Here is an 18,893-nt window from a genome sequence, read left to right as displayed (position 1 = left end):
TATGCCTCCACCTCCGCATACGTGAGGTATTGTTCGCTTTGACTCATGGCCATTTTTAGGCTTTAGTGGGCCTTAGGCTTCAATGGGCCTTTGATTTCAATAGACCTTAATCATTTAGAGCCTTACGGTTTTGTCTTTTAAAAGATGCCTCACATTGGGAGAGAATATTTCAATCCATATAAGCCATATTCCCTCTTGACTCATAATCGATGTGGAACTAAAGAAGCCCTCTCTACAACACAACACAGCCCCCAGTCAAGAGGGAGTATGTTTGGATAGGAGGCATTCCCACAGACAGCACCAATGTTGTGGTCATGGGTCAAGGGGTCGAATGGCTCAGATAGTTGGCTTATGCCCCCACCTCCGCATGCGTGAGGTATTATTCGCTTTAAATCATGACCATTTTTAGGCTTCAATGGGCCTTTGACTTCAATGGGCCTTTGATTTCAATGGGCTTTAATCATTTAGAGCCTCACGATTTTGTCCTTTAAAAGGCGTCTCATATTGAAAGAGAAGGTTCCAATGCATATAAGCTATATTCCCTCTTGACTCATAACCGATGTAGGACTAAAAAAGTCCTCTCTACACTACAACAACTGTTATATGCATAGCTTGTTTCAAGCAATATATGACAATTTGCAACATTGGTTTAACTACAGTAAATAAATAATAAATCCTTACCTCACGATTTTGTCCTTTAAAAGGCACCTCACATTGGGAGAGAAGGTTCCAATCCATATAAGCCATATTCCTTCTTGACTCATAATCGATGTGGGACTAAAGAAGCCCTCTCTACACCACAATAACTGCTATATGCATAGCTTGTTTCAAGCAATATATGACAATTTGCAGCATTGGTTTAACTACAGTAAATAAATAATAAATCCTTACTGATGATAATTAGTAGATTTTTGTGGAGGAGATCATTCATCTGTCTGTTGGCCAGTTAAAAGTATGTTCTATAAGAAGGATGAAGATGTCTAAATCACTTGTCAAAGAATGCAATGTGTTGATAAATAATATGGCCTATTATGCATAAAAATTGTTGGATGTACTGTAGTAAATTAATTATATACTCTTGCAGATGATGATTAGAAGATTTAAGTGGAGATCATTCAGCTGTTAGTGAGATAGTTTGCAATATTTTTGATGAAAAGGACAAAGTTGTCCAAGTCACTTGGCAAAGAATACATCGAGGTTATAAATTTTCTGGCCTACTCTATAGAGAGATCGCATCTTGCCTATAGGAGCCTATACCATATAGTTTCATCTCACTTCTATCCATCAATGTAGGTGAGGGATGTGGGCATTTGGATAGTTGTGGAATTAGGAATCATGCAGTTAATATTTCTAAGCTTCTACATCACAGATGCATCAGTTTGGAGCGACCAGGATGAGCATTATTGAGAATTTTGGATCTTTTGTTGAACTTGAGGCTAGGGATATGGTTGTCATGGATTGAGTTAGCCATATGGAAGTTGAATGTAGAGTCACTTTAAGGTGTTAGGGATGTACTATCAAAGTTATAAGATACATCTAGGATTTGTTCTATAGATTTAGTCAGTATCGATCATGATTTTTGTAGAAGAGATAAGTAGCTTAATTTATTTCTGGGATGAAATATGGCATTCTAAAGGTGTGCAATTAAAAGCCTCCTAATTTTGTTGTTTATAAAAGCAGACTTTGTTGATAATATTTATTGTGCTGGACCTCTTAGTATTTTTTTAGGTAATAAACAGGAGCATAGCTGGTATTAAAAGAGAATAAAGAGTTTACAGCAGCAAACAAACAAACAGTAAAACATCAGGAATAATAAAATAATAGCAGCAGCAGCCGATAACCCAAACACAGCAAAATACAACAAACGTTATAGGGTAATAATCCTGTAAACATCCGAACTGACAAAATCCCCAAAACAGAACCAGCAAGGGAGAAAGAGACAATGAAGGGGAAGGTTGAAGCTATTCGAACAGGGAAATGCCGATCTCCTCTTCGATAAAAAACACCTAAATTGTTAGCCTGCAATATGAAAATAAAAATAGAATTTGAAATGAAACTATCAGGCAATAGAAGAAATTGACGAAACACCGCCCTGGCCACAAAGTCAGCAGCCCTCTTAGCTTCTCATGGAACATGAGAAGCATGAAAGGTGGAATAAGAGGCCTTCTAAGTAAAAATATCATTCAAAATAGGAAACTGATAATCCTTTTTCATCTGAGAAGAAGCAAGCACAGAAACAACAATCTTTGAATCACCTTTCAACCAAAAAACAGAAGCATTTAAATGAGAGATAGTCATAGCCATACTCTACCAAGCCGTAACCAACTTAGCATATAAAACAGAAGGTAAGAGCTTAGCCCCCAAAGCAAGAACCCTATCTGAAGCATCTCGAATTATAAAATCAGAGGCTACCTTATCGTCAACCACAACGGCATCAAAATTTAGTTTAAGGGTGCCTGAGGATGGGAGAAGTCAAGAAAAGGAGAGTGATAAAGTACTGCTAGAATCCGACAGTAAAGAACTTCCCCAGCACCTCAAATGGCACCCATCAATAGAATAAGAGTCGGCAATATTCAAGGGAATGAGATAATAGAATACACTGCGAACAACCTGAGTGGGGGTTGGAAGAAGATCCTCAAAAGTTCTTCGATTCCTTGCATTCCAAATAAGCCAAGGAAGAGTGGCTAATAAAGATTTTATTTCTTTTGGAACAGAAGAGGTCATAAGATTAACTAGGTTTTTAGTAGAAGATGGGTGGTAGTCAACATTAGTTAACAGTTTCAGATGATACCGCAACTTTTGGCAAAAGGGCAATCAAAAAGCACATGATCAATATCCTCCACAACATCAGCACAAAGATCACAATAAATGCAAGAATCATCAATAATTCCTTTTAAAGCAAGAATAATTTTGCAGGAGATGCTTTGCCATTGAACCTTCCACCAGAAATACTTAATGCACAAAGGAACATGGAGATCTTAAATCTAATGAAAGGAAGTAGAAGCAATTGCCGGATGGCTGGGAGCAACAAAAAGATAAAAATCTTTAAGAGCAATAAGCATAGAATTGGTAGGATTCCATGTTAATTGATCAGGGCCCCCTGTAATTGCAACTGAAATTTTATAAATAAGGCTCATCATATCAGTGGAAAACAACTCACCAATTCTCTGCTCATCCCATTGTTTTGTGGGCATAAGAAGATCAAAAACAAAAAGTTGGGCCAAAGGAGAATCAACATTAATAAAAGTAGGCCAAGCATTAAATGGCATAGGAGCAGCCCATGGATCATCAAGAATATTGATGGACTAACCATCACTAATTTGCCAAATAAATTGATGCTGAATAGTAGAAACCACACTGCAAATTCTTGCCCAAATTGCAGAGGTATTCCGAGGCTTAGTGTAGAGGTGCCACTAGCCATCAAACTGATATTTAGCTTTGATGAGCTGAGCCCAAAGTGAAGAAGGATTAAGAACAAGTTGAGTTGCAAGTTTGCAAAGATAGGACTTTCTTCTATCAAGAAGAGACATAATACCCGGCCCTCCTTGATGCTTGGGATGACAAACATTGCTCCAAGCCACAAGATGCAACCCTCGATGATCAGAAGTATGACCCCATAAAAAAGCTCGATATTCTTTTTCAAGTTTGCATAGCACATTTGGGAGAACTGATAAGCATGAAAGAGTATAGAGAGGGATTGAAGAAAGAACAGAATGAAGTAAAATAGCTCTACCACTGAAGGAAAGAGCTTTCCATTGCCAAGAAGCAATCCTTTTAGTCATCTTATCATGAATGAAAGCAAAATCCTTAGCATAAAGTTGTGTAGCAAACAGAGGAAGACCAAGATAGGGTCAAACACCTTTAACTTCCTCCATTTGAAGAAGACCACAGGTCTGAGTCTTAATAGAATTAGGGGTCTTAGGACTAATAGAGACATGAGATTTGGCCAAATTAATAGCTTACCCAAATATTGAACAATGAGCATCAACAATTGCTTTTAAGCAGCCTACATCTTTGACAGTTGCTCTAGCAATAAGGAGGCAATCCTCAACAAACAAGAGATGAGAAATCAAAGGGCTCCTTCTTGGAGACTTATACACTCTCATAATATTATTAGACATAGCGAACTTGAGAAAGGCAGACAATACTTTAGAGCAAATAATAAACAAATACGGTGAGAGTGGGCAGCCTTGTCTAAGCCCTTTAGATGTTTAGAACCATTGAGAGGGGGATCCATTTACAAGAATAGCAAAGAAGGGACCAAAGATGCATATCCGAACCCAATCTATAATGATAGGGCTGAATCTCAGTTGGTTCAAAATTTTGAATAGAAAGGGCCAGAGTACGTGATCTAATGCTTTCTCCATGTCAACCTTCATCATGACAAGACCTTTAGAGGGAGCCGTCCTATTCAAGGAGTGCATAATTTCTTGTGCCAGGAGAATATTATCAGAAATATTGCGTCCCGAGAGAAAGGTACCTTGTTTAACAAAAATAATAGCATGAAGGAGAGGCTTCAATCGAAGAGCAAGAATCTTAGCCACCATCTTATATATAGAGCTGTAAAGACTGATAGGACGGTAATCACTGACTCTTACAGAATTGATGGTCTTGGGGATCAAAGTAACATAGATTTTCTTCCAATCATCCGGCATCATAGAATGAGAGAAAAAGTATTGAATAGCATGAACAATATCCTCTTGGATGAGATACCAAAAGGATTGGAAGAAGAAATTAGGAAAACCATCTGGCCTCGGAGCTTTATCTGGATGCATGCTCCAAACAGCTTCCTTAATTTCCTCAGGAGTGACCATCTTAGTCAAATAGATATTATGACTATGCAAAATGGTAGGAGAGAGAATAGAAAATCCAAAGAATCCATGTCAGATTGCGCAAACCATCTATTCTGAAAATGATCAAGAAAAAGTCTGGAGATGGCAATAGGATCCTCCACATTGTCCCCATTCTCCTTTTGCAATTTACAAATTCTGTTCCTTCTCCTCAAAACAGTAGATCTGTGGAAAAAGGCAGTATTGGCATCTCCCTCCTTTAACCATAATGTCCTAGATTTTTATCTCCACAACACTTCTTGCAAGCGAAGATTTTTATGATAATCTTGAAGACAATTTAGAAGGTGAAAGTGTTGAGAATTAGAAAGGCCAGATTGTTGAGATTCAAGGAGCTGAAGATGAGCAATTTCATTATATAGCTGCTGGCCTTTAGTAAATATGTTATCTATAGTGTACTTTCATCTAAAGATAGCTCTTCTGGTGTTATGAAGAAGCATAGATAGCTTAACACCTGGAGAATGATTTCCATGACATCTCCAAGCCCGGGCAACAACCTCATGAAGGCCCTCAGAAAGCATCCAAATTTTCTCAAATCAAAAGAGAATATTCTTTTTTTGGAGAGAATCAGACAAGTCAAACAAAATTGGACAATGATCTGAAACAAACTGGACAAGATGAAAAGTCTTGAAATCAAAAAATAGATTAAGCCACGTGTCAGAAGCAAAGACACGATCTATTCTCTCCCATACGCGGGCCAAACCCAATCGGTTATTACACCAAGTGAATTTGGGACCAACAAAGCCCAAGTCCACTAAGCTGGTTCTTCTGAGGAAGGCTCGGAACTCTCATATGTCTCTATTGATGATAAAGCCCTTACCTCCTTTTTTGTCTTTAGCATTAATTATACAGTTAAAGTTACCAATTAGGAGCAAAGGAAGGCCCAGAGAGAGAGCAATCTCAGTTTATCTCCAGACCCCTCTTCTTTGAAGGCCATTGGTGTTAGCATAGACAATGCCCAGGATCCAGTCAGGTTTATGATCACAGAAAATAATCCCGAAAACCACTTGCCTATCAAAATGGGTGAAGCTAATGATGCCAAGGTTTTTTCTTGAAGCAATAATGATACCACCTAACAGACCTTCAGCAGGAATAACATAGAGGTGTCACATAGGACCTGAAAGTCTTTGAAGTCTTAAGAAAGCAGATTGAAATAGTCTGGTTTCAAGAAAACAACAAATGTCGGGACTGTGCTCACAAAGAAGAGATTTAGTATAGTTTCTAAAAGAATTTTTCGCAGCACCCCAACAGTTCCAACTAAGAATTTTCATATCTAATTAGAAGAGGATGTAGCTAGGTCTCTCCTGGCCACATTCGATGATGGTAGACCAGAACTCTCACTACAATCCTCATCAGAGGGAAGCATACGATGCAAACTCATAAAATACAATTGATGAGATAGAGGAATATTATCCTGAGCCCCTTCCGATGAACTGCCTTAGAAATTGAAGGATCTGACTCATGCAGTGGATTATCCGAATGGTGCAGACCTGATTGGAGAATATTATCCTGATCGGTATCAGAAGAAGCAACCTTGGTAGATGAGGAAGCAGATTTGATTGGTGGAATAGTAGTCATCGATCTCCAAACCTCTTTATAAGAAACATGATGTTTTTGGAGATCTCTTTATAAGAAACATGATGTTTAAGAACAAGGACTAATGAGGGGTGGGTCGGCTCATCGTTTGGTGGAGCCGACTTATCACGAACCAAAACCTTAGATTGAGGAGGAGATTCAGATCCAAGAGATCTTCAACTATCAGGATGTTTAGTTGGAGATCTCTTCTTTTTTTTCCTTAGAGGACATTAGACCTAAAACAGATTGCAAAGCAACAATAATTTCTATTGGATTAGAGGCCTCAGTCTTCTTAGTAGCAGTCATCAAAGGAGTGAATTTAGAGTCAGCATCACTGTCTGGATTTGAAATAGGGTTTTTGGGGGACTTAGGGGGAGATTTCCTTGATGATGTTTTCTTAGGCTGAGCCCAATCAAGTAAAGGTTGTCCACCAGCAGGCACTTGGGCAGGAACAATTTTTGCTTTATGAACCCCCTAGGATGAGATCGGTACCCTAGCTGCCCTTATCCATGGACCATAAAGGAGCTTGACATCCTGATTTTTGAAGCAACAATAGGATTCCAGGGTCCTCCCAAGATGGCCACATGAATAGCATAGATCAGGCAATTCCTCATAGATACATTGTTGCCAAGAGATGTTCGATTTCACTCTGATTTTGGTATCCGGGTAGACAACGTTCTTAATATCCATGAGGACACAAACTCGAGCAAACCCCTTCTTAGTTGAAGACTCTATCCATTCATCCAAGAACAGGGGAGATCCAGCAGAAGAGATAATTTTAAAAATTTTATCCTTATCCCATAACTCCAGAAGAAGATCCAGCAAGCGAATCCAAACCCTAGCCTGATGAACCTCATCACAACTAGGGTTAAAACTCGGGCGCCAGCTTTCAAGAGCTCTTAGTTAATGTTCTTGTATTTGAAAAATGTGTTCTTTTTTTTGGTGAAAGAATTAATATTTTCATAGTGAAAGAGTTATCTATTGGTGTTTCCCTTCAATTGGTAAGTAAAAGTTTAGTCATAGCTGTTTATGCAAGGTTCCAAGTAGTAGTGGTTAAAGGTGCCAGAAATATAGGCATTTGAATACACCTCAATAAGAATGTCGATCTTTGAAAAAAGTTCAATTTCAAGTGTCAAGGAATGTTACAATATTATATACAACATTAGTTCTTTTGCTTTTGCTGTTTTTGGCTGTAAAGACTACTTAATATTAAAAGGATAAAAAATTAATAAGCATTAGACATGATAGGAATTGTTGATTTAGATTGATGGACATTATATCATGGGGAGTCTTTAGGTGTTTGGCCCATTTAAATTGTGGGGTCAGTTAGGATTTGTATTGGTGTCAGGTTTGAGTTTTGTTGTATCCATGATAAAAAATTGTTTCAATTCTTAGATGTAAATAAGATAAAAGGATTCTTGCACAGCTACTCATTTTGAAGAGAATATTCTATAATTATTAAGATGAGGTTGGACAGCCATTTGTGAAATGAGATTACAAGAATGAAGTTTCTCCCGTGTAATGGCTAAAGAAAATTCTTCCTAGGCATTGACATAAGATCATCTGATATGTTCACTTAAAATGTGCATTAGATAATGCACAGAGAGGTTGAATTTCCTTCTCAAAAGTTGCCTACTCATGAATTATAGGCCGACAACCTCAATGCTGAAGGTACTTAATATGATGTACTTACGCAAATTTAAAAAAAAAAAAAAAAAAGAAATGAAGTCATATATGCCATAGATTAGCATAAAGGAACATGAAAGAATTCTTGCACGGATATAAGATGAAAGAAGAAAAAGTATTCAAATTGCCTGCATCATGCCATGGCCGCTACTTCAAGTTTTGGATCATCTGAACTTGGAACACATTCAATTTTACACATCTTTTGATATAATATTTCATCTAATCAAATCATCTGAACATAGTAAAATGAGACGAAAAAAGGAAAAAAAAGAAGAAGAAAAAGATGCATGGTAATGGTTTATTATTAGGATCAAAGTTGTGGGGCATTTTTGCTTCACAAACTTCTTCAGGATCACATCAAATGAGATCTTGTGCCATTAAATAATGGTATGAAGTTACCGAACATCAAGAATCATGACTTTTTATGTATGATACAGAAATGCACAACTAAGCTTAAGTTGAAGTATTTGATAACTTTTTCCTCCATGTGGTCCTGCCCCTGACAATCTCTTCATTTTTCTGCTCCCCTTTGATTTGGAGGAGATGTGTATATCTTGTTGGCCATTTGTCAAAGGTGCCAGATAATCCGCGACCATCAAGAATCTCAGATGCCAATGAGAACCCCCTCAATATATTGACATTATCATCCTCTGGAATTGAATCTTCATCAGGTTCGCAAATCGATTGTACTATGTCAGAACTACCACATTCCCTTCTATATTCTAGTATGATACTTGACAGTTTGTGATTCTCCAAGAACACATCAGGAATAGTCTGTAGAAACACAACCACTGAGATTACTTTCAGTTCATCTCAATTACAAGCAAATTAAATAAGCAATCAGTATAAGGAAAATAAGTAATCAGTATATATGCTTTTGTTAGGTGTTGCACTATACAGGAAAATCAAGTATGAAGCCGATAACCCTTACCTCAAGCATCCATCTTACATACTTAACATTGTTGACATGGTGGTTCATGTCCAAATCGCTCCTCTTCGGCTACAAAATCCATAACTGCAGTCTATGAGATTGGATTGGGAACATGTCGTCTAGACAAGAAAATGAAATTTTGGACAAATCAAGGGTACTGAGAAAATCTATAATGAAAACCTTGATCTGAATTTCTTTGAAATCATGCTTTTTGAATGAACTCTCCCAACTATTTCAAACTAAATCTATAGGATAAAATCAGAACTTTAACTAAAGCTGGATAGTTAAAGTTACCATAAATTAGTTATCATTAAGTTCTTTGCAGCTGAACCTATTTAAATAAGTTATCAAGTAATGTTTAGATTACATTTAGTATCAAGTCTTGCATCTTCTTGCTTTTATGATCCAAGTTCGAGTGAAATCTGAGAAAAGAGAGGCAGAACAATCACTTCTTTGTAATTGCTCTTAGAGCTACACAGTTGGATCACAACCACATGGAACTCTAGATGCTAAAATAAGTATAACCAAAGTTCTATCATGAACAAAGATAACGTACCTTCAAGTTGGAGTCAACGTACTTTGCAGTATCATCTAGCTTGATGATCTTTTCTGGAACTTCCTCTTCAATAGCACGTCTTTCAATAAACCATGGTGAGATCTCATCTCTCACCTCTTCAGGCATCTTAGAAAGGCGCCTTGTCTCCTGGTTCATCATTACCCAAGTGCTGCTCATCCACAAAATGTATAATTATCGCACCCTAATTAGCAACATGCGAGCTAGGTCACAGAAGAAGAAGAAGAAACAAGATCATGCCTTGTTGCTCGAGCAAATACTTGTCCTGTTTGGGGATTCTGAATTAGCCAATCTCGTCGCATTCCATTCTTTCCTGATCCCCCAACCCATGTATCGATCTCCAGCACCTCCCCCCTGTCCACAGTCGACGGGATCCAGAAGTTAGTCTCTTGGATACTTTGTCGTTTCATCTAGAGATGAAAATAAAAAAATAAAAATAAAAAGAGAGGAGGATGGATAATAATAGATCTTGCCAGATGGGATACTCATCAACTTGGACATGCATCCTTGTGACAACCCATATGAGATTGTTTCTAATCATACCATGGGTGGCTCCAAATCCATCACCAAGTAGACCCGACATCCATACATGATTCAAAGCAGTTTCCTTCAATAAGTAGAGCAAAAAAAAAAAAAAAAAGATCATGAAGTATACTATCTATTCGTATGTACAGATTACTGGGAGTTGGATTATGGATCATGTAGTAACCGTGTTTATTTGGTTTTAGTTGTACTCGAAGAGTTTGAAGCACTGTTGAGTCTTGTTTCTTCTACGTGGTCTCATAGTGGTATATACCTGAAGAAGATTGAGTATGGTCTCCAACGTGGCGGTCTTATCAGGGCCAACCTCATATGATCGGATGACCAGGGTCTGCCTGTACCTGACGCCGCCATCGATGATGAGACCCTGTCTGAAAGGATCCAGTGTCTGCTTCTCTGTGGGTATATTTTGCCGATTCTTATCTCTAGGGATGTTCTTGGTCACAGAGGGGAAGGCTGGGCAGGCGATGTTGGCTGACATGGCAGTGGACCTGCCGTTTATTTTGATGGAGCCTTTGTTTGGATTATGGTTTTTAGGGTCATCCTCTCTTGTGGAGGAACACCTTGTTGGGTAGAAGAAGGCATAGGACAGGGACACCATGGTGTTTAGGATTGTTGTTATCGTTGCATGAAGGTGTCGAGAGAAGGGAAGTGGAGACAAAAGTGCTTTCTAAGAACAAAATGGGAACGATCGCATTGCATCTGCTTATATAGAGAGATTTCCTAAGCATCCTAAGTGGGCGTTCCATGGATCCCTGAGTTGTTACGCCGGAAGGCAAACACTTTTTTTTTTGTCCTGTCAAGTCTTTGGATCTTTCAAGGCCTTGGGGAGGAGTAAAAAGAGGGCTTTTCCTTGTTGGGCCTGGAGCTAGAGACGACAAAGGGCATATGGGTGATCGCTTTAAGGGTCGAATTAGGGGGTCAAGACAAAAAGGTCATGGTTTTCGGGGGAAGTACAAACTAGGTTGGAGGCCACAAGTCTCTTTTATACTCGGAAAGTCTTGGATGTTTCACAACGGCAGCCCAGGATCTTTGCACAACTCTCGGAAATTCCTCTTGATGTCTCTTTAAATAATATTTATATGCTGATTATGTTTTCAGGTGTCTGGGATAGGTTGTCATGGAGAACAGAATTTGTATGTTGAACCCACTTGCCGTGCAGGCCAGGTCGAGAGCAGTGATGGATTAGTAGCTCTGGAAATGGCCCAGCTTCCATTATCTCTCCCTTCTCTTTATCAAAGTGTAAAGCGTATGAGATCGAGTGAAAAATCTACTTATTACCTTCAAACTTTTTTTCTCTTTCTTTGACATTTCACATTCTTCCCTGATAAGTTAATTTAGCTAATAGCTTCATGCGCAAAAAGATGGAAGTCCAGCAATTCACCTTGGAGGACCAATCGAGTGTCCATGGACCAACTGAGAAAGAAGAGTTCTCCATTCGAGGCGACCTCATTCCCGTCATCTCGAGCTCCTCCTTCCCGGTCCCGACCCTCCGCCAACTCCGGCGGCCACCGCTCGCCGTGGATGCCGGTGGCAGCGGTGACGACCGTTGATTTCAGTGGGCGCCTCTTTATTCACAAGACGCCAAGACGAATGCTCAGGTTCCTACGCCGCATTCTCTTTCATCCATGAAAATCTTTAAAAACTAAGGAGGAACCAAAAAAAAAAAAACACAGGAATAACGGCTTCACTCAAACGCGCCCATAAACAATCTTATGCAGATTTTGCTCCGAAGGATACTGACATTAAGATAATATTTGAATATTCAAATTTTATTTTTAAAATAAAAATATAATTTTTTAAAAAATAATTATTTATTTTTATTATTTCAAATTTTTGTTTGATTGAAAATTTGATATTTTATTTTTATTTTAATATAATTAATATAATATTATTTCATATGATTTAGATGGTGTTCATTATGATCAAAAATTACATTTATTGTACCATAATATCTCAATTAATATTACATCATATTCATTTAAAAAAATTTTATCGTATGATAGAATATTTTCGCATCAGTTATCGTCGTGCGGGATGTCTGATGAAAAAAAAGTAATTGAAATTGAAAAAAAGATTATATTAAAATGGTTCATAAATTAGAGAGATTAAGCTTTAAATTTTGAAATTTTAGATATTTTTTAAATAAGACGGATAACTTCAGAGATTAAAAAGCATGGTTAATCCTAAAATTTTTATGCTGCACAGACACCATGCGCCAAAAATCAATCTCGCGGATTTACAGCCGCACAGAAAAGTATGCGGAATACCAGCACGTGGATTCCATACGCGCATAAAATTCTTATGCGGAAATAAATACGAAGAGAATAAAATGGGGATACAGGGATGTGGATTCGATCACGCGGGGAGTAGATCGTCTAGTAGGTAAGAGTATGGGGATGTCCGCAGCATATTAGTCTGGGTGCTGGCGGTGCCTCTGTCCCTTCATCTGAGAACTCGAGACCATCCTGAACTCCATCAGCCACCGCCGATGATCTCAATGCCTGGTGCTTCTTGTGGGGTCGTTGGATGGAGTGGCGATGCCGGCGACCGCCGTCGGCTTCGGTGGGGAAGATGAAGGCGGTGGGGTCGTTTTCCCTTTATTTGATCAAACTATGCAAATACCCCACCCCTCCCTCTCCTCTTCCTGGATCTCTTTTTGCTCTCTCTTTCGATCTACTCTCTCCCCCTCTGAATCTATCTCCCCCTCCTTTCTATCTTCACGCCTCTCTCCTCGCTCCGTGCTCTACCAGAGCCTGGAGGAGAAGCTCTGACGACATCCAAGCTGGCCCAATCGAGCCTCAAGCCGGGTTAGGATTCGGTCTCGTGCTGCAATTTTGAAAGATATTTTCTATTTTGAATTGCCACTCGGGCTCGAAGCTGGAAAAAGAATTTTTCTAGTTGGGCCCGGGCTGCATAGAAACATCACCCAACTGGGCCTGATTCCAGTGCTATGGGTTGGCCTGGTTCCATGAAACCCGTAGTGGAAAGGATCGAGCAGTGCTTGAGCCTGTTTCATCTATCATCCACTGTTTGTATCAGCGCTAGCTCGATCTGTCTTTCCCCACCTCTAGTAGAGGCAGACCGAACAGCAAACTAGTCAGTTTAAAGTGACAAAGTTTTGTATATGTGGACAGTATGTGACTGCTTAAAATTGACAAAGTTTTGTACATGTGGACGATATGTGACAGTTTAAAGTGACAAAGTTTTGTATATGTGGACAATATATGTGAGTGCCTAAGATGATCTTAATGAAGCAACATTAGAAATGAACACCTTCATCTTCACTTTTTCCGACTTGAGGGAGTCTTTATGCTCTTGGAAGTATACCCTATGGTTGCATTTGTAGTCCATCAGGACATGTGGCAGGTCTTTTTCTTGCTTGATTGGCCAACGAATAGTACTTATTTAGGAAGTGTCCATGTAGGCTAATAGCTCATCAAAAAATGTTCTTCTTTTGTTTTTCTTGTTTGCTTTTTATAAGAACAAAGTTTCTGACCCTAAATTAACGACGTTTGATGCGGAAAACCAACTAGAAGGACCAATCTTTTCTTTTCTGGATAGTTAAAGCTTCCTTGAACTTTTAGATTTCGAGATGCCTGATGCATTAGCTCTGCTCGTAGAATACACCATTCCACTGAATCCTCCACAAAATACTAGAAATTTTAGTGTAGCACATTACATAACATTGTATTAAATTCATCTATTACACACATGAACTAGTTTCTGAAAACAATATGGTGAAAGGCGAAAACTAAAAAGATTCATGATTGCCTGTTTCTAAAAAAGCAAAATAAAAAGATGCGAAATTGTCAACCTTTAAATAGCTTCCGTAGTCTTATTGATGGATATGGCTAAGAGCTTCTAATAGAACATCTCTAAACCTCCTTACATCAAGCCTTATGTTCTGCCTGTACAAGAACGTATCCCTAACAGCAACCCATCCCCGTTTGTGGACCGAGAGGGGGTCCTTAATGATGGGGTGATCACGAGGATACTGCTCCAATAGTGAGCTCTCCTCTAGACTGATCTCGTACTGCAAATACTTGAGTCCAGCATTAGAGGCAGCCCACCCGAAGTCATACCTAGCAATTCCTCCCAACTGTCCCCATGGAACAATTTGTATCAGAACAGCATTCGATGGAAGGAAGACCATATTAGCAAGGCCAGCCCCATGAACGCCCATCATCACGTCACAGGAGTTCACTATCCGAGCAAATTGAGCCATGTCCATCCCTAAGCTTGGCTCCATGACGACAACTTCATAGCCCAGTTCTTTAGCCATTCCAACTATCTGATTGGTGTTGGTCAATGACCGTGTCCACTTCCTTGATATGATCAGTAGCTTTGGTTTCCTTTCAGAGTGTTCCCTGACCTTGCTCATCATCTCCCTCTCCAAAGAGTAAGAGCTCCTCATGAATTGTGTCAAGTTGGCCATGGAATACCCGGTCGGAGGTCTTGAGTGATCGATGTTGAACTCCATGTGACATCGAAGACCGACGATCACATGCGGAAAGCAATGGACTTCACCACCATTATCAAAATCAATGATTTCATAGTGTGAGAGATGACTTAGCATTTGTTGATACTTCTTTATCCACCAAGGCTTCATGTTTGTTATAAGAAATCGAACCTCTCCATGGTATTGGTGAGAAGTTAGGAACAGAGGGATCAACATGTCGGAGAAGTCATGGAACATGTTCCCGGCGTACCCACCGGTCGAGAAGATGATAGCAGGAATACTGTGATTGAAAGTACAATGAGGGGCTTCATCACGAGTACTCATCGATCTTAAAGACAATTCCCGCACGCTGCACAATGCTGTGCTGTCTCCTTTCCTAGCATAAGGTTTGATTTGCCATGTTTCATTTCTTTGATTAGTACTAGAGGAAGTGATCCACATAACTGAGGAAGAATTCCCATGAATCCTTACATCACCATCCATTTCACAAACAATTGACCTTGGACCTGAAACATCACATATTGACCTGCTCTGCAGCTTGGAATCATTCCTCCTTGCATCTTAAAAAGTGAGATGCATTAGATTATACCGAACATTGTCATCGAAATGTAATTTACCAGAGTTGACGAACAAAGTGGATGGACTTACCACGTTGCTTGTCGCCGGCGAGATCTTCTTCCTGAGATGCATTCATACCCCTCCGACATGAACTCATTTCTTGTTCATGGCATGCAGGGTCCTCCTCCAGGGTCATGTTCTTGATCCCTGTGATACGGATAGAGGGCTTAAAAGTTGAAGCCACCATCAGAATTACACAACGGTTTCCAAACTATAGATCAAACTTGTATCAAAACAAATTTTTTCTACTCTATTTTGGAGTTGGTTCTGGTTTCTTTGACATAGCCCAAAGATGACCAGCCACAATAATTTACCACCTCACCTGACACAAACTGTCGCTTCTCTGGACCAAGAAACTGTTACTTTTGAATGTGTTTCGAGTATAATGCAACTCTATCGGTGTACCTACTAGGTCCATATACTCGAGTGTTTGGAGTCAAATTGTTCCTCACTTAGTCCTAATTTGAGTTGATCCTTCTAAAGTACGGGACCGTTTGCCGATCCGAAAACTAAGACCATCAAATCATCTCAACCAACATAATTTGTGCTGAACCGAGTCATAAAGATTTTTACCCAGATTTTGATGAACTGGATCAAGATCGAGCAAATCATCAACCAAACCAAACTGGTTTTTCAGCGCCACGCAAAGCCAATGTCGCTCGTTTGAATCAAACTCACTGACCTACCAGCTAGCATTGTTTTTTTTACAACGGTTCGATTTTCTTAAGAATCTGGCCACTGATTAATTTAAGAAACAAGAAAAATAAGTTCATCTCCTACCATGAGACTAGCTGGAGCTGCACTCATTGACTACGTAATATTTACTGCCAAACTGATTGAACTTATAGGAATCTAGACTCACTAATTAAGCATTTAATATGGATAGAATCTAGCGAACAATTATCAAGGGAAAGCAGGCTTTACTGAACAGGACAATAGTCAAGGATTCGGTGTCTGAGATTAAGGAACTTACAGTTGGAGAAAGAATCCATACAAGGCTTGGTCATTGCGAGAATGGTGGGTGAGAGGAGGAGAAAGCACCCGACAATTGCCATCAAGCCAAGCTTCTGCAGTTCAAAGCGGGCGAGGTTTGTAGCCAACCTCATCTTGCACTCCATGTCTTGGCTCTGCCTGCTGCCTCTAAGTCTTCTACTGCCTGCAGGGAATTGCTACCAAAGGCACACCAGAGGACCCTAAGCAGCTTGTGGTGGAGCTTGGAGAGCGTTTTTTTTTTTCCTTTTTTATTTTTCCATTAGGATGCTTAGTGCTCCTCATAACCAGTTTAGGCCCTTATATATAATACACATATATGAAACCAGCGACGGGGGCTGTATGGTCAACCCATGCAACTACCCACAACCTAATTTTTGACTCCTCTCTACAACGTTGTGTTCAAAGTGATGGACTGAGTCCATGGATTCCTGCTCAGGCGGTCATTGGTGGAAAAAGCCGTGATGTTGATTGCCAACAGCAACATCTTCTTGATTCGTTAAGGAGGCAAGCTTGTTTTGAATGCAGAAAGGCGGACCATTATTTTGAATGTGAACAGAAGAAACTTGGAGTTGTAAGAAGTTCTGTCACAATCTATGTTGGCAAGGAGGTCTGTATATCTTTTTATAGTGTTTCTGCATCTGATTATAATGATAACAAATGCAAGAATGAAAACATACAATAATAGATATCAAGAATGAACTCTAAAAATCCTACATATTCCGGAAGATTCTACAAATATTTCAAAAATATGCTATGGCAATCCTTTACTTTGTATTTGATTGGGATCACAAGATGGAGGATAGATGAAGTTGAAAGGATGGATGGCTTTCATCCACTATTCGATTCAAAATGTTCGGATGAGGATGGATCGAAAGAGAAATTGCCTATCTATCCTACTTCATTAATATGCATCTTTCAAATTGAAAGATGCTGGATAGAACATGCGATGAACGTGTTTCTTATTGATAAAATTATTCCTCATTAATTTTTTTTAACAAAATTATAATATTTCTTCACTTTCTCATTCTTTTTATTTATATATATTTTTATTTTATCTATATTACTAGTCCTATACTATCAAATTTTATTATTGATTATTTTAACTTTAGTGCATAATTTTCATAATTATAAGTAAATAATTTAGAATATATTTCTATTTCTATTTATGTTTACCATTTTTAGTTAACTACTTGTATAAAATTAATTAACTATTTAGATTAAATTAAATTAAAATTATATATTTATATAATTTTATATAATTATAAATAATAAAGATTATAAATTTATACATTATTTTATTTCTTTAGTATGAATAAATATTATAAATTCATAATAATAACATTTTTATCCAATAATAATTTAATAAAAATGTTATACAAATATCATTCATCATCCTTTTTATTTATTCTATATTAAAAAGTGGAGAAAATCATTTCCACCTATCCCTTTATGTTTTATCAAACACATGAGGATGGATAAAATCTTCTTTATCTATCCTTCTGCCTCTATCTATCCTTTCTCCAATCTATTATTTATACCAAACAGAGGCTTGGATTTTAAAAATATAATTTGGTAGTTTCTTGAATATTCTTAGGAGATCTTTTGAATATTTGACCGCATGAAGTGGAAGATTTATGTGGCTAACTAATAAAATGTAATCATTTTTTAATGAAGAAATAATGATGATGATTGAATTATTAGTTGTGTTTCCCTTTAAGAAGTATGATTAAGATTATTAGTTACAAAAAAGTAAATTTTCTCAAAACAAAGAACTGATGTCATGCCAACAACTTCGTAGAGTAAATAAATAGTCTTTAGGAAACACCTTATTACATAAATAAATCTTCTTAAATCATGTAAAGATGCGGTAATACATAGTCTTAAGATTGTTACTAGATATATGACTTCTTAGATGCTGTGACACCCGGCGCTCGAAAATGAACATCTATTTTTTATTGATAGAATACGCCCACATTTTCAATTTAAGGGAAAAAGATATACCAAATAACAAGATAATGATAACAGAAGTTTTATGCAATATTTGCTCACAAAAACAAAGGAAATAAATACTCTGCTATATTTTTAGACTCAAAATAGAAATGAGAAAGAATTTCTTAAATAGTGATAGACTTGGAATGCTTACTTCTATATAATAATGATCATGATTATGATTATGCATTCTAATGAGGTAAATACTCTTACAACATACAAATATTTAGTTGTATTATACCTATGAGTAGCATCCATTTGGCAATATCGCATATTTGATTCTTTTTTAAATCATAAGAGGAAGTTAATACATTTCTTTGTATTAAAGGATGGAAAATAAGATATAACCCATAAGTCCATTATTTTTTTCACTAATGTCAAAAAATTAGTTTCGATCTTGAAATATTATGTACTGAAGCATAACTAGATCTTTCAACTAGTAACTCCAAGATGCGCCTTTGGGAATTTATAGCCCAATTCACCTGCTTCTAAAGTTTTTATCTTAGCTAGAGGCATGACATTATTAATAAAACCTAAGTTTTCCCACTTGTATATGGTGTAACGTATAATGTGTTCTCTCTTGATTTTGTTTATCTAACATCACTAATAGCCTAGCATAATTATTGTTACCCCCCCAAAAAAAAAACTAGCATAATTATTATTTCACTCAAGATAGCA

At 37.9% G+C, this 18,893-nt stretch overlaps 2 protein-coding genes across 2 annotated transcripts; both read right to left on the bottom strand.

Annotated features, from left to right (window-relative positions):
• Positions 1-7,157: 7,157 nt before the first annotated feature.
• Positions 7,158-11,516, bottom strand: LOC105049288 (palmitoyl-acyl carrier protein thioesterase, chloroplastic). The gene is made up of 6 exons (XM_010928895.4): positions 10,410-11,516; positions 10,087-10,220; positions 9,854-9,967; positions 9,596-9,764; positions 9,040-9,108; positions 7,158-8,882 (listed from the first exon to the last, which is right to left on the bottom strand). Exons 1-6 carry the CDS (start codon positions 10,752-10,754, stop codon positions 8,562-8,564), a joined length of 1,152 nt encoding a protein of 383 aa, XP_010927197.2. The 5' UTR covers positions 10,755-11,516; the 3' UTR covers positions 7,158-8,561.
• Positions 11,517-13,805: 2,289 nt separating this feature from the next.
• LOC105049280 (alpha-1,3-arabinosyltransferase XAT3-like) lies at positions 13,806-16,625 on the bottom strand. The gene is made up of 3 exons (XM_010928884.4): positions 16,207-16,625; positions 15,264-15,380; positions 13,806-15,175 (listed from the first exon to the last, which is right to left on the bottom strand). The coding sequence occupies exons 1-3, from the start codon at positions 16,349-16,351 to the stop codon at positions 13,992-13,994; spliced, it is 1,446 nt and encodes a 481-aa protein (XP_010927186.1). The 5' UTR covers positions 16,352-16,625; the 3' UTR covers positions 13,806-13,991.
• Positions 16,626-18,893: the final 2,268 nt, after the last annotated feature.

This window comes from Elaeis guineensis, chromosome 2 (genome assembly GCF_000442705.2).
Source record: "Elaeis guineensis isolate ETL-2024a chromosome 2, EG11, whole genome shotgun sequence".
Lineage (NCBI taxonomy): Eukaryota > Viridiplantae > Streptophyta > Magnoliopsida > Arecales > Arecaceae > Elaeis > Elaeis guineensis.
The sequence above is the reverse complement of the archived record's forward strand: the minus strand, read 5'-3'. Positions and strand labels throughout refer to the sequence as shown.